Source organism: Falco naumanni, chromosome 5 (genome assembly GCF_017639655.2).
Source record: "Falco naumanni isolate bFalNau1 chromosome 5, bFalNau1.pat, whole genome shotgun sequence".
In the NCBI taxonomy this organism is placed as follows: Eukaryota; Metazoa; Chordata; class Aves; order Falconiformes; family Falconidae; genus Falco; species Falco naumanni.
The window spans coordinates 82,519,919-82,536,856 of NC_054058.1; the positions used below are offsets into that span (position 1 = coordinate 82,519,919).

The following is a 16,938-nucleotide window of genomic DNA, read 5'->3' on the forward strand; positions in this document are numbered from 1 at the left end:
TCACTGGTGTCCATAAGCTGTGGTATAAGCCACTCTCTTTAAGGGGTCTGTTAAACCGTTCAGTGTTTTCTCCTGTATTGGGTTTGAACAGCAAGGTTTTGGTGATGGTGGGGCTACAGAGGTGGCTTCTATGAGAAGCTGCTAGAAGCTTGCCCTACGTCTGATGGAGCCAATGCCAACTGGCTCAAAGATAGAGTGATGGTGATAGCACCTCTGGAATAACATATCTAAAAATAATAATAATAAACAAAACCAAAACCCAAAACCTGCACAACTGCATTCAGAGAGAAGAGTGAGAACATATAAGAGGAAGAACTCTGCAGACACCAATGTCAGTGAAGGAGAAGGGGGAGGAGGTGCTCCAGGTACCAGAGAAGAGGTTCCCCTGCAGCCCATGGAAGTTAATGGTGGGGCAGATATCCACCTGCAGCCTGTGGAGGACCTCATGCTGGAGCAGGTGGATGCCCAAAGGAAGCTGTGACCCTGTGGGAAGCCCACGCTGGATCTGTCTGTTCCTGAAGGACTGCACGCTGTGGAAGGGACCCGTGCTGGAGCAGTTCATGAAGAACTGCAGCCTGTGGGAAGGGCCCACACTGGAGAAGTTCATGGAGGACTGTCTCCCATGGGAGGGACCCCACGCTGGAGCAGGGAAAGAATCTGAGGAGTCCTCCCCTCCCTACAGAGGAGGGAGCAGCAGAGACAATGTGTGAGGAACTGTCCACAGCCCTTGTTCCCTGTCGCCCTGCATCACTCAGGGGATGGAGGTAGAGAAACTGGGAGTGAAGCTGAGCCTGGGAAGAAGGGAGGAATGCAGGGAAGGTGTTTTAAGTTTTAGTTTTTACTTCCTACTCTGATTTGATTGGTAATTAATTAAGTTAATTTTCTCCAAGTCGAGTCTGTTTTGCCCATGAACAGTAACTGGTGAGTGATCTCTCTCTGCCCTTATCTGAGCCCAGGAGCCTTTCCTTGTATCTTCTGTCCCCTGTGCAGCTGCGGAGGGAGTGACAGAGTGATTTTGGTGGGCACCTGCATCCAGCCAGGGTCAACCCATCATATCTCCTCCTTAGGGAAGGGCTTTTTGTGAATATCTTATTCCATTCTTATATTATTAGTGCTTTCCTGGCAAAGAGAAAAGCTGTTCTGACTGATGCCAAAATCCTATTGAAATCAAGGTAGTATTTGTGCTTGGCAGCAGGGGTCTGTGTTCTACCCACCCAGTTATGGAGGCTAATTCTAGCAGTCTGCTGAAGGACTGTCAGATAGAAAAAGGCCCAGCCCTCACCTTTCAGCTATCCGTTAAAAAGTTTTTTAACCTAAATTAGCTGTGGTGTTTAAAGTAAAAAGAATAATCCATTTCTTAATTGTAGATGTCCCCACATCATCATGTGGCCTAGTGGCTGAGCTAGCTGTTTCATTGCAAGGGTCCCATGGAGGGTCCAGGATGCCCAGTAGGATGGGCAGATTTGGCACAGTGATCTTTTTGGTCTAGCAGCTGGAGGCTCAGAGGTATATCCTATGGCGTCCTAGATGGCAATAGAAGTCTGTGTGTGGATACCTGAATTTTACACTTGGTATCTAAGTTCTCAAAATGAACAGAAGTACAGTTTATAGTGAGCAAGCCCAAAAGATCATTTGCTTTCAGCATAATTTTGGGTTAGCTGAATCGCTCCAGACTGACTGTGTAGACTACACTGACATCCAGGAATAGGAACTTAGATTGTGGCACACAGAGAGTCATCTTTGTGTAGACCAGACCTCAGAGTGTCTTAACCCAGAAATTAATCACATTCAGTATCACTGGATAAGCGACATCTAATTTACTGTAAGTGAAATCCACCCATAGAAGGTGAAACTAGATCAGAAGGGTAAATCATTTGATGTCAGATTAAGCAGACAAAAATGCATAAGTTGAAGCAAACTTCTAGAGCCAAGATTTCAGATACTCTCCTCCCCTTCTATTCATCTGATAAAGCCAGCTCTTTCCACATCTTTCTTCTGCTTGCATCCTTTGACAGACCTTTCTTTCCAACAGCAAAGTTGCCAATTATTAGGGTTTGTTTGATCCTCAATTTTAAAATTATTCATGGAAAGAACGGTTTTCATCAGTATTTCCTCCACAAAATAGTTTGTTTCCTTTCAAATCAGTCACATACTTTCACTCTTGTGTGTTTCAGTCAACAGGGCTTCTCTGCAATTCCTGTTGAAGAGGATCAGTTGGTTTGTTATTACTGTGTTTTTCATTTAGTCAGCCCCCCAAGGAGCCAAGCAATTTCCTGTAAAAGTGAAAACACAAAGTTGCTGCTCTAAGAATTGTGTGATCCAATTAAAGACAAACTAAGTCGTAGAAGGAAATATTAGGCAGCAAGGCTGAGAGGATGGGATTACTGAATTTACTGTATGACAGTGTTAATATTGATAAGCAGTGGGTACAAGGCTAAAGGTTATTTTTTTAAAAAATATTGTTCTGTATGTTGTCGTGCAACTCTTAAGCTGCTGGGTTTTGTGTTTAAGAGAGCATGCCCCTTCCCACAGCCCTGTTGTATCAATATAGGAGAGAAAATTAGTTGTAGAAAATATTGGGTTGGTGCTTGTTTCTTTGCTTTTTCTTTTTAATGGAAAGTCAGTCTGAAGATTCAGATTCATTGTATCTGTATGGGGGAGGAAACTGTACATACCAGTGATGACTGCTTTTTGGGAGACAGGAGAGAAGCTGCAAAAAGAAAAAAAAGTTAGGAAAATTTCATTGGAATGAGTTGAGAGGAGCAAGAAGGCAAAAAATGCATTATATGTGTGGATAAATTGGATTGAGTAAGAGAAGGAGTTAGGTGCTGGAGGATGGACACATGTGGCAGTGGGTTTCTGATAAAACACAAGAATTGTAGTGGATCTTAAAATTCAGTGTGGAAGACACCAGTAAGTGCTTGCTGCTCGGTCTGAGAAGATTGGTTTCACTCCTGCTTTTGCAGGGCATTTAGCCCAGTTTTTAATCAAATGCCTGATATCTGCTTACTGTGTGAGACTTAGGCCAAGAGAAGGTACTGATATGGCTATTGAATAACTAAGGAAAGCTCCTGGCATTTATTGCTCAGGTCAGCAAAAGCTGCAGCTGTTGCAGTGATCTGTAAATGAAATATTCCTGCAAACAACCCAAACCTAGAAACTCTCTGAGGTTGGAGAATGACTGGCAAAGAGATTTCAGGTGTTCATACTTGGTATCCCACCACCTCAGGTGGGCTGAGAACTGGTCTTGGCTGCCTTTTGGAACTACTCTCAGCTGACAGATGGAGAGGACTAAGGTCCACAATATGAGCAGAATTGCCCAGTCTCACTTTATGGCACAGGGAAGGCATCCTGCAAATACTCTCTTTGTCAGGTTTTGTCTGGGAAAGTAGTGGAAATGCTTATAGCATTGCCTCCATGATTTTCCTATTCCCTAAGCAATTCAGACTTGTCTCTCTTTCCACATAAGCATTTGTCTTGCTTACCACTTCCACAGCCCAGCCTGTGCCACGCATAGCTGTTTTCTCTACTCATCCAGATCACTGATTCTTTCTAAAGTAATACTTTTGCTGCACATCTTCCTTCTGCATTTCTTTTTATTAGTGTGCAGAGTGTATGCAGTATGAGTGCAGAGACTTTATAAGTGTCTACCAACCTGGTGTGCTCACGTGCTCACCTGCAGGGCTGGCCCACAGCATTAATCACACAAAATGTCTTGAGATAGGCATGACCCTGATGAAATCAGGTGGGAGGGAGAGCCAGGGTAGTCCAGCTACGTGACTGTGCTCTCACTATGTGATATGTTCACTGTCTGTTGCTAACCCCATGTCAGCTTTCCTCTCCTCCTGCCTAGCAAAGCTGCTTTGCCTGTCCCTAGCATCCCTGGAGTCAGTGGGAAGGGTGATGAGATGAGGGGAGGAAGCAAGGCCCAATGGGGCCATCTATGTAAGAAAGAAATTACAGATTAAATTACTTTTCTGTTGATATAATTCAACATCTCTGTAACAGGAACATGCTTCTTTATAGGGGGATGCACTTCTTTTGCTAGCTGACCCTTATAAATGTCTGCATACCAGTTATGATCAGTTTTGTGCCTGTTACCTTTCTGCTACTCAACAACGGCCAATAAAATCAGCATCTCAGCCTTTTGAGTGAACTACGTGGGGCAGGATTTTCTTTGTTTGACAATGCGGTCAGATTTCAGCTAGGACAAAACCATACTTCTGTAATAAAAACAAATAGGAGTAGACTGAAAAGGAGTAAAGCAGCTAATGGAATTTAATTACCTTGCCTACACTATTCTGTATTCTACGCTGCTACTAGTACAGAATTGTAGCTGTGGCTCTAATCACGTAGCAGTGAGACAGCATATTCACTGAGTTACTTTTTCCAGAGTTTTATAGCTTATCTGTAAATTTAAGTTCTAGTATGAAGGGTATGCATAGAAGAAGCACCCCTTCTGGAAAATATTGAAAAAACCCTCTCTGTCTTAACTGTAAGGATGCTTTAGGAACAAAGAAGCACACACTGCATTTAATAAATACTGTTCTTCATGCACCTGCCAAAACAGAGAAGCAAAAACCACAGTAAATGGTTAACCTAAAGTGAAGCTGTATTTGCTGATGCTTTTAAAGGGGAAAATAAAAAGCATACATTTCAAAATGATGCGCTACCATCATTTTGTCTTTTTAACTGAGACTTTATAGGTATTTTTTTAGCGTGATTTTCAGTGCATTCCAACCCACAGTTCAAATTCCTTTCCCTCTAGATCTCCTTTACCATAAACTTTTTTTTAATACTCAGGATATTTTAGATAGTTTACATTTCCAGAAATTATTTGTAGTTTGACATTTCTTTATTCTAAACATTCAGGGTGGGTTGCTTTTAATTTAACTGTATTACAGAGGGAGAGATCACTATTTTTTGAATATGAAAACCATTTAAGGACAGCTAGATCAATGGTCAGCAGTGGGTGGGATATTAAACCTGCAGTAATGTGCACATTGCAAATGAAGCTTTTAACACATCATAACCATCACAGGAGTGTTAAGTACCAAGCAAGAAATCATATTCCTGTGGAATCAATGGAAATTTTGCGAGGACTTCACTGGGGACCAGGATTGCCCCTAGTGTTCCTAGCTGCCTTCAAATACTCAGCATCTGCTTTGAGTTTCACAGCCACCCTTTTCTGAATGCATAGGTTATAAAACAGACTGTTATAGGTTGTCTCTCTTTCTTCAGCAACCTCAAGGCATAATGTGTAAGCCATAGGAGAGTACTAATCTTTGTTTCAGTCTTTTCATCTGATAGGTCAAATGGATAACAGGAGGCAATTAAATGGAATGGGTCTGCTTTCTGTGACAAGCCTCAAGGCATGTAGTGGCAGTAGTTCAGCTGAAATCATCCATCCTCCAAAATCAACACTGAAAAATGACAAGAATGCACTTTTAATGCTCATTACTTTCATGGTCATGCAGCTTAGAGCGGGTTGCTAGACATGACTGAGCAAAAGGTAGTTGATAGTAGTAGGTTTTATTTTTATCAAAATCCCCTGGTCCTGGAGGTGCTCGGAAGTCCACCTAAGACTCCATGAAAACTTTTTAAGCATCTCCTGATGTAAAGCAATCTCTGCAGCTGTTTAACACACCTTTCCAACCTACAAAGGCTGGAAAATTGCCCAGCTGTAAATAATAGAAGAGGACCAGGTTGTAGCAATGCAGCTTGCCTGGTCTGTATCAGAAATAAGCTCTTTGTGCTCCAGCAGCCCACACCAGTAAGGCAGATGCATGATCCCAGCACAGGATGCAATATGAAATTCTTCTAACTCACTGAAATGCCCTGTCAGAGAGCAGACCTGCAAGACTGACAGAAGGGACCTGTTACCAGTCCTTCCTGAATATTGCGCTGCAGAAACTGCTAAGGAATGATGTGAGGTGACTATCCTCCTTTTTTTCCTGTGTGAAAGGGTTCATGCTTCTGCTAGAAACAGACTACCACTATGAAAATCGAGGAAAAAAGTTCAGAAGATTTCTATGCAGATGGAAAGTCTCCCATATACTTTCAGGATGAATGCACTTTTATGTTCTAAAGTGATGTTTTTCCTGCTAAAAAGAAAAGCAGTTGGATGAAGACTCTGCAAGTACAAACATGCTGAGCTTATGGTGTCCATTATGAAAGACATGAACAATTTCCTAGGCTTAGAACAAAGCACAACACCTTAGTTGTGTTTCATCTCATCTCTAGCTTTGTGCTTCATTAAACAACCAGGAGCTCCCAAGGTAACTCAAATGCTTTTGACATGTTTCTAACAGATTTGACAGTTGATGGGCACTTTAGAAACAACACGACCTTTTCCTCTCAGACAGTAGTCTTAGTTGTTCCTTGCTCCATGTTTGAGGTGTATAAAATATAGCCTATTTGATCTTGAACAGAGTAAAAAAAACATTAACAAACAAAACCATATCATAACCCTCCTTGTAACATCAAAAGGTACTATAAAAGGAAGAATAAAGAAGAGGACACGTTCTTATTCATTTTCTGTTTCCTTTTCTTTCAATTGTTACTCAGTTTAATCAGAAGGGTCTTCTGCTGAATTCTTTTGTGGATCACCAGATGTTCATGTTAACCTAAGTGTTCCATTTACCACCCGTCCATGCAGCCACTGCTGTGTCAACACTGACCTGGCTCTGCTCCAGGAAGTCTTAATTTATCCAAATGCACTTCTAGCTATTGGTAAAACTTTTGCTCAGCCACATGTTATAACTCTTAAATCAGCTATTCTTTATTGTGTATGTGTTGAGTCTCATGTTACACTTCAGAACTCTAAGCCAAAGACAAGTAAATAACTTGGGAGCCAGAGATGGGGAGAGAGGGAGCAAGAAGTCATAGCTGTGTAAAATACTTGAAAGGCCTCATTAGACATCAGTGTAGCTGCTGCATTAAATATCAGTTGTCGCTGTCAACTGATCTGTTTGACTCTGGTACTTTGAGAGATTGCAGTTGACAGAATAGCTGCCACCAGCTCATGTGACAAAGAGGTGCTTAATTTTTTTGATCTAGAGGTGTTGACTTGCTTTGGTGGATCTTATACCTCCCTTTCACATGTGTCCCCCAGCTGTTCCTGTGTCTCAGATCTCTGTTTTACTCATTGCTGTGGTTAAAGGGCTAATGTGTGAATTCTGCTGAGAATTTGTAGTGGCTTCCTTACCCATCAAAATGGAATCATGGACAACAGCCTCAGCGAAGACAAAGTGGTGCCGTTTGTTAGTGTTTTCAATAGAAACCTTTCAGAAATGTCAGCATAAGAAACCTTCTTCAAGTCAAAATTTCAAGGAAGTGAAACATTTTTTTTTTTTTAAGTGAAAGCAGATATTCGGCCTCAGGTCCTTTGCTTTACACTGGATCACCACAAATGGCAGCATCAAAAGGTACTTGTGGCAAAGCTCCTCAGGAAAAGCAGCATTTTATAGCATTTAAATTACTGCCTTTAACTACTTTAAAAGGGAAAATGTTCTTCTTTTAGTTTACTTTTTTTTTTTTCCTCTTTTGATCTTTAGAGTGTGCTACAAAATTTACTGATAATAAGATGTGTATTTTTGAAAGACAGGGAGTAATCTGGACATGACACAAGGATACTGGGACAGTTTCTAACTTGGTTTCCCAAGTTGCCTGACACCTATCAACTGCTAAGCCTGCCTCACCTCTTCTGTTATAAAATATTGATGTTATTTACGTACTTCAAAAGGACTGTTTAATTAACAACAGCTTGTAGAGTGATTTCAAGATGGAAAACCATGGCAATTACTGCAAACAGTAAAGACACTGCAGGCTGATTTTCATTGATGATAATGTTGATCAACAAATTTACAGCTCTAATAAACATTGTTACTGCTTCTGAGTGCAAGAGCAGGTGAAGAGTTGCTATGAGAACTGACACAGCCGAGTGTTCTGCAGTTCAGCACTCTTTATTATTATGATAATTGCATTCGTTGATTACTAGGAGCAGATTTACCCAACTGAGGGACTGTCACTCCCTATTAACTCTGCCTGATGGTGTACATGCTGTGTGTCATCTCAAAGGAGCAAGCACTTTGTGGCAGTCTCACTCCCCCTTCTCCTTCTTCTAGCCACCTTGCAATGGGCTCTTTCCCAGGTGGATGCTAACACAAAACCAACAGAGGTATGTAAAGCACCGTACAAGCAGGATGCTCTGTAGCATGAGGAAGAGTTCACAGGCCTTGTACTTTTTTTAGTTCTCAATGCTAATCACCGAGACCCTGAATTTGTTTAACCTCTTCTTTAAGAAATGGTAGATTTCAATTTATTTTATGTTGAAACATTTTGTAATAACTTAGGGCAATACTAAGGATTTTCCACCCAGTAGTTTGAGAATTTCGGGACACTTTTCTTTTTCATCTGTCTCTACGCATTTTTCTTTTTGTTGTTGTTGTTGTATCCAGCACCTGTAAATGGTCCACTGCATAGTGACAAATGAATTAATATCAAAGTAATCATTTCCCTAAAACAGCTAAAATTCTTGCATAACAGGGGTAAGTATAGGTGCAAACCTCATCTCATTCTTTCCTAACTCTGTCTAGTGAGTTAATACCACATTGGTTACTTGTTGCCTTAACAATACAATTAAAACTATATTTTAAAAAAGAAAAGAAACTCTACTTTCTCTTGAGTAGTGAGATGAACAGCCTTTCTCTCCTTCCCTGTTCTTATTTTCAGTGAAATAATCTGCTTTTTTTTTAAATAAGAAAAGTATGTTTTGTGCATTTCCTTTTTCTCAATATTATGGTCATTTTAACTAAAACAATTGCTGAAAAATGTGCACCTTTGACATAATTTGGCTTTCAGATGATCAGCTAAGAACTGTCATTCTTGTCCTTTGTGTGGTTCTGTTAGTGTTGTCACGTAGCTATGGTCTAATGTAACAGGTGTATGTGTATGTTATAGGGAGCTTGGTCTGAAAGCACAGTTCTGCCTCCTTTCAGCTAAGTGCTGTAGCCATCTAGGTAGGGCAACCTGACTCTCTCTCGTCTGACCCCCTAGGCACCCTCAGCAAGGGGGTAGCTTGGATTGCTGTCATGGGTTTCACTGGGGTTTGTGTAACACTGATCCCACTCACGGTGGACAGATCAGTACCTTGCTGTTTGAAGATCTTGGTTATGAGATTTGAACGGCAGAGTCTGATGATGCTGGGCTGCTCCTGATGGATGTGCTACGGTACCAAGGTAACAGTGGTACAAGGCTTGGCTCCGTAACTCCATAGACAGTTTCAGCTGCAGGGGACTGTGTCTTGGGTTTTTTTCCAATGTCTGTGCACTGCGGAGGGCCTTTTTGTGTTTTAATAATTCTGGTTTTGCCTGAACACCAAAGCTGTATGATCAAACTTTACACTGAGAATTATTTGCAGCTGCAAGTAGCTTAATTTTCTTGCATACTCAGTGAAAGCACTTTCAGAGAACAGTTCAGAACCAGTGTTTCTCTTAGTGTTCCAAGGACTGGTCTCTCTCTCTCCATTGCGTAAAGACAAAGCCTAAGAATACTATTCTACTAACATGAGCATTTCAGTTAGGTAACTAAAATGATGCATAGGAGTAGTTGCTGTAGGACCATTGCAAATTGCCATTGTGAAATGCCATTGTCACTTTAAAGGTTGGAAATTGCCATAGTAAAATGCTTTTGTGTGTTTACAAGGCAGATATGGAAAAAATAGCACGTGATTTAGCAGATCTGCTCCCTGTACATGTTCAGAAGCAAGCCTGCTAAATAAATGACTTAATGGGAGTTTACTGGCTTATTCCTGTTGTCACTGCACAGCTGAGTAGGCAGACAGTAGCCCATTTTGTCTCTGTACCATCAACAGTCACTTACAAAGCCCAAATCAGTTATAATAAATAACACAACACAAAGATGCCAATGAAAGTATAATCTGAACATGAGGTCTGTATTAATAAGTACCTCTTTTTTATTAGTAAAGCCTTTAATCCTGCTAAATGGCGCAGGTAAGGCAGAAGACCAGATTCATTTTAGATCCCAGTTGAGCTTGGAAGGCTGAACTTAACTGACCTGATGAACAGCTGATAAACATAGACAATTACAACGTCATTTTAACAGGATCTAGAAGAAAATGAATAGTTCTTTTCCTTGAATGGTTGTTCGCAGCTTATCACCAGAAACTTCAGTTTTATTTTTCATTTCATGTACCAAAGTTGAGAGTGCGTGCCTTAAAAGAGAAGTTACACAAATAAATTCATAATATTAGCACGGTGCAGTATGTCATTAAAAAGACAAGTGATAAGGTCTGGGAATAATGCGAACCGCTTGACTTTTCCCTGACTATTACTTTAGAACCTGAAACGCGAAGTGTGTTAAAGTTAATGAAAACCACCCTACATGAAATAATGACCTCATATAAGGGCTCTGTGCCTTTTTATCAGCACAGTAAAAGCAGAAAATACATACGACCCATTGACTGAACTCACATCACAATATGTTGGTTACTATTAATAGCCACATGCCTCAGTAATCTTGAGGACTCTGGTACATCAGTCTGGTCCCACTGCGTTCAGCGGCAGAACTAGGTCTCCCATAGATTTCAGTAACTACAAAATGTAGTCTTAAATGGTGAACTTGGAAAAAAGGATACATGGCTATTTACTGAGCTGTCTGTGTGATTACAGTGGCAAAGCCCCTTGGTCCTTAGTCAAATAAATTTCTTATCCCCATTAATTGTAATTAGGGCTACATAAGAAACAAAGTTTTGGCATTCTATATCTAGAAATAAAGGATTTCTATTTAGAGGAAGGGGGAATGGGATGCTTTTGTATGTACCACTCATGCAGCCACCTATAAAGTGGGAGTTGCAGCTAAGCCTCTGAGTTTGCAGCTGGAAGGGGGTGCTTTGTGGGTGTAAAGCACTCTGCTAGCTGATCCAAAAATAATTATAGTCTCGGCATTTGTTACTTTACATTGTTGGCTGATGCTGGTATCTCCTTTCTACCTATTGTGTTTTATATATTTTACTCTGAACAACAGGAGTCAACCACTGTTTTCAGTGCTCTGCTGACTTTCTTTCTCATTCTCTTGGTACTTTTTCAGACTTGCAGCTCCCAGTTGTCACCCCAGAGTGCTCTGACCAGCCTGGGCTGCCAAGGGCCAACACCGCAAGCAACATATCCCAGGGCAGTGAAAGCACCGATGAGACGCATGCTGCCCACCTGCCCTACTGGTGGAAGCAGAGCAGGAGCGCACAGCTGTAAGCTAATGATACCCCCTCCTCAGACACTGCAAGTGCTTTATTGTGCAGCTAATTGGGAGGCAGGGAGGCAGAAGGCAGCAACAGAGGGGACCATAGAAGATGGATTGCATCTCTTATACTTCCTTAGTGCTTGCTTCTGTACTACCAATAATTTGCATGTTTTGCATGTGAACAGCTAAGTCTTTATGTTGAGGCTGTTGAAATACCTAGATAGGTAAATACAGACCCAGAGACACCCCCGAATGTTTGTGTCCTGGTGGCTGAGCTATTTCCCTCCCATCCCTGCCTTGCCCCTACCACTGACACACGAACATAGTCCTTTGCACAGAGACTCTCCCTGAAGTGAAGAACCAAAAGTACTTGAGAACTGGCTGTCCAAGTGCTATTTCCTCTGTTATGTTATCTCACAAATGTTATGCTCTGAGGTCCTACCATTTTGCAGAGGGGAGAAAAGGTCCCTTTAAGGTAGGTATTACTAGACTCCCTTAACAGATAGCAAAATTGAGGGCTGGAAAGGCCACATATTGCCAAAGATTACACAGAAATGGGAGGAAAGCTCTGTGTCTTTCACCAGTAATCAGTCTTAGAGACCCATAATCGGTACAGTCATCTTATTGCATTTGCTATGAGGTAGATTGATACTCAGAGATTTTAACAGGCAGAATAATAACCTTATTTGTGAATAAGCCCAAGTATAGCTCAGATTTCCCCAAGCAATGAGCTTTTAAATAACAGATTTTTCCCTTGGGTTTGTTTTTTTCTGTCCTGTTTCTATGGCTCATTCTTTCTGTGTGGACTATGGGAGTTGAAAGCCAGTATTTAGAGAGTGATGTCACTTCCTAGACAAAGTTAGCTTGCATAATTCTTTTATGTTTAGCTGATTTATTATAAGTTATTTCTAGGTGTCATAGTCTTTCATGATATTTGGAATTATAGTTTATGGCTTTCATTAGGGAAAGCATGCGGTACCACATGTTTTGTCCCTTTACATTGAAGAAAGTGCTAACAACAATGTAACCTTTCCATAGAGGTTTTTTTTTGTTGTTTTTCTGAATTCACTACAAATCAGTGTTAAATCTGGGTACCTTGACTATGCACTTCTGTTATTTAAGATGCTTGGATTTCTTTGAAGTTTTTACCTTCACTCTGAATGTCCTGGGTTTGCAGCAATTACAATATGACGACAATGCATTTACCCATATGTATTCTCAAAGGTAATTCCCTCCTAACATAGTTACTTTCTATGTGTGGAAATTAAGATTTTAAAATACTGAAAGCAATAAAAAGACTTGGTGTAGAGCTTGGTTCCAGCTTGCTTGGTTTCATCTGTAGTGCTGCTTAACTCAGGGGAAAAAAGGCTAATTTCCTATTTCTTCTAATTTCACTATTTCACTATTTTCTTCTAGCTCATTTCCTTAGCTTGTAAAATCACTTCATTAATGCTATGTATTTTTATTACTTTCCAGGAATCAAGTATCAGCTTCACCAGACCACAAGGACATCCTTAAAGCTCAAGACATTTCTGTCATCATCAAAGCCTATGTGCTTGTGACATCCTTAACACCTCTGCGGGCATTCATTCATTCAACCACCACTGTCTGGCATCCGCCCAAGAAGAAGCACTTTTCCATAAAGGTAAAATATTTCATTTCCTAATTTTTCCATCTTTCAGGCGAAGTACAGAGGCAGAAAAACAGCTAATATCTTTCTTCTCTTTTGCTTCTCCTTTATTTGCAGTCCACAACTGGCAGTGAATATTCTCCTAAAGTACTGCTTTCATTTCTCAGAACAAGTGGGGTTTGCGTTATGAAGCTGGGAAGAGCTGCCCTGTGCAGCATGGCCTGGGGTTTGCTTGCCTCAGAGCCCATTTTCATTGGTGACATTTGACAATAGTTCCAACAAAGTTTTCTCTAAAGCACAGCAGTGGGGGTGCTGTCATGCAGTAACATCTTTTGCCCGGATATTGACAATGTTGTAAAAAGGGAAAGTAAATATTTAAAATACTTTTGATTTCTTTTTTAGGTTCAGTAAAACAGAATGGAAGAGGGTCATGGCACTTCTAAATAAGGGGAAGGAAGTATACCATGGAGAGGTTGGGCCTCCCATGGTCTTGGTTTTATGAAGAAGGATGTTTCACATGTGCCTTAATTGGATTAACTCTGAACATCTCCAAGTGCCTGCAGAGATCCCTCTCTACCTCTAGGTCACTCAGCAGTCCTATGCATTTCCAAACTTGTCTTCCCATTCCTTTGTTCTTTCAGCAAGAAACTGTTCTTTCAGCAAGAAACTGTTCTTGCAATACGGCAGCTCTTTGTGAAGGAATGACAATTCTGCAGCTGCTCCTTTCCTTTTGAAGGAATAAGGTCAAAAAGTAGCGTTATTTCTTGAGGTCACATAGATCAGCTCCTGCAGCAGCCATCTGAGGATGGGTGCACTTTGACCACGTTGACCTCTTGGGGTAGGAGCAGGTCGTGGCTTTGGATCAGTCTGAATGCTGTGGTGTCACTGTCAGGGCTCTTGATGATGCCAGCCATTTGGTATGTTCTACAGTTTTAGCACTCTTTAAGTTAAGTGCCTAGTCTAAGCTCATTATCTAATTCTAGTCACTGGAGAAACAGATACCTCTAAAGAACAAATCATCCCACCCAATTTAGACACTGATTTTGGAATGAGACAAGTTTCCTGTTAAAAGTATCTGCTTCCTTCCATGGGCTATGACATTCTTAGAGAACATGTCAAATTCTAGATTGCCAAAATCAGGTGAGATGAACCTACTTCTCTTTCTTTCCTGCCTTGGAAGCTATGGAAGCCCACGGAGTTACATTATTTTGCCATCTCTTTTCCTCTGTTTACATTTAGGAAGACTAATGGTCACTCACTTTCAAACCTTGGAGTTCAGTTTTGTTTTATGTTTATTAAAATAGCAGAATGTCCAGCCGCATGACTATCACAGCTGAAGTAGGGACTACTTTAAAGGCTAGTAGTTATTAGTAACTGTGATATGGCTCTGTAAAATAATTCCCACTGAAGGAGGTCTGCTGAATGGGGTGCCAGTCACCATTTACAGAGCACTTTGGCAGCTGAGGAAGCAATAAGAATGATGGATAGAAGCAAAAGTACATTACAGTAGTTCCAATCTGCTTACTGCTGCTGTGGTGCTATATCTTCCACACCTTCAGGCAGATTTATCAAAATGGCAAGAAATAAACGAAAAATAGGCACCATAGAAAGCACATTTGTAGTGATGTATAGACTGAAATGCAAATCAACAAAATGATGGAAAGTGGGGTATATAAGACTGTCTCAGCATAAACAATGTGCCCTATAAAGAACCCAGGAGGAGTCAGGGAGTCTCCAGGAGAAGTGAGACACTGGGAATTCATGGACTGGCCAGAAAGCACTACTGGGAATATCATAGAGAGGCTTCTGTGCTTGGTGCAGAGGCATCAGGTAGGAGATTATCAGTCAGAAAACAACACTTAGGAGAAGGTTTGAATTCATCCACTGATATCCTTCAGGATGAGATTACCTCGAGTTTCTCATAAGCTTCATGGAGCCATGACTTGTTGCCAGTGGGATGTACAATGCCAGCAGACTGATCGCCTCCCAAATTAGTCAGTGGAGCTACCACGTTTGCAACAAGCCAAGCAACCTGGTCCAGAAAGCTGCTAAGCTTAGGACAACTCTATTGTGTAGGAAGGAAAATGGCTTGTTATGTTATGGAGATCTAACATGTTAATACTCGATAAAGACAGAAAAGATCTCTAAGACCTGTTCTTCCGCTGATTGACAGAATACCCATCACTGTTACCGGGACTGAACATGCCTATAGAGGAGACTTTGACCTGGAAAAATTTGCTAGTTTGATGTGTTATTTCCCCAAAAGCAGCTGCCAGATTTTTTTTAAATTTTTTTTTTTTTTTATGTAGAGATGAGAATAATTTTAATCTGCTGCATTGCTATCATAGATGTGCTGCTTTCAGTAATGTTGCACAATAATTTAGAGACCTCCACAGTGTATACAGGTCTCTGGTCAGCCAGTTTTCTCATACCAGTATAATTAAAGTATTATCAATGAGAAATTAATCCACAATTGTGGTTAACCTGGTTACAACATTACTATGACAATTTTAAGTTCAAAATTTGATCTCCTATGTACAACAGCACTTTATGGTTGCTGGAAGTAACCAGAATATGCTATATATGAAAGAGAGAGTTTTAAAAAGACTGGAGATGGGGTACCAGAGGATTTCAAATGATCAAGAGAAACTGTCTGAAGAAAAATCAGGAGTTTAATGAATTAAATAATACTGTATTCCCCACTGCTCCTTTGTGAGTAAACTATTGTAAATGGTTTTTACAACTCAGATTTACTTATCCTGATCATAGTGGCAAGGCTTCAGCACAACTCCTTGAATAAGCGTTGGTGAAATGGCGGTTCAGGAAGAGTTCAAGTGTGTTTTTCTCACCAGCTGCCAGGTTTTCTTTGGATTATACATGTTTTAGTATCTCAGTTCAGAAAGCAAAAGAAGGTAAATCCTGAGCTGACATGAGGATCTTGTGTGTAGTCACGAGGTGGCAAAAATGTGTCTCTAGATTTGGGCACTGGTTGGGAAGATGCAGGAGGTGCAGGGGAGAGAATGGCTTTTGGCTACACAAATGTTTTTATATGAGACATGCGTAATTACCTTATTTCCTTGAGGAAATTTGGAAACCCCTTATTTAGACCATCTGTGCACTGGAAAATTAATAATAAAATAGAAGCTTTCTGTTTTGCATATGGTACTAATTAAGGGATGGGTCTCTGTCAATACATGCAATAATTCTCTTTGTGTTAATCGACATTACGCATGTGTATGGAGCAGGAGGCTGACGCCTGAATAATTTTCTGTTTTATATAAGCTGGTATATGAAACAGTAATTTATGATTAATTATCTCAAGGTTTAACATACTGTGAAGTGCTTCCTTCGCCCTGCCATTAACCTTTCCCAGCCTGGTCGCAGTTCTTAATGAAGGGATGCACTTTTGTAGCCCATACTGGTGCCATCCTGTGGCACCTGGGAAGGCTCTTTGCTGTCAGCAGCTTCCCATGGCCCCTGCTCTGGCTCACCATCCCTTCGTTCATCCAAAATAGATAATCAGGTGCTTCCTGGATTTAAATTCCTTGACTGGTGTTCTTGTGTAACTCTAGATACACTCAGATGAAACTATGCTCTTAAGTGATTTTCCGGTTGCGCAGTGAAGTAAACATAATTTATTAAAGCAGTTTGCTGTTAAACTTGCTGTGGTGTAAGTCGCTTGAAATTCTTTCTCTGTGCATTAAGCATTTGGAAGCTTGAATAAAGATTTTTTTTTTTTTTTATACTTAACATATATGCAAATAAAACTGAACCCTCACCTACCCAGGAAATACATCTTTTAATATGACATGGAGGTCTGGCTTAGAGCCAAACACTGTTAAAATTAGGTTGTAGTATTGCCCTCAAGTGGCCAGTTTTGATACGACTTCAAGTAGTAGGTATTTAATGTGAGACAGAATGCAAACACGTATGCAGATAAAGAGGAAAATACTTAGAAATGGCTGAAAGTCTTACGAGTTTTTCACTTTGTTTTATGCTTGAATTCCCTATTATTGCCCTATCATTTAGCAGGAGCAAATACAATAGAC

The 16,938-nt window shown here is 40.6% G+C and overlaps 1 protein-coding gene across 3 annotated transcripts in view; it reads left to right on the forward strand.

Moving 5' to 3' along the window:
- The window catches only part of CPED1 (cadherin like and PC-esterase domain containing 1), a 155,040-nt gene that overhangs the window by 40,831 nt on the left and 97,271 nt on the right, over window positions 1–16,938 (forward strand). For all 3 annotated transcript variants that reach the window (XM_040595745.1, XM_040595743.1, XM_040595744.1), the window contains exons 6-7: window positions 11,110–11,266; window positions 12,736–12,904. In XM_040595745.1, the coding sequence (XP_040451679.1) occupies window positions 11,110–11,266; window positions 12,736–12,904 (326 nt within the window). The remainder of the gene's footprint in view (window positions 1–11,109; window positions 11,267–12,735; window positions 12,905–16,938) is intronic.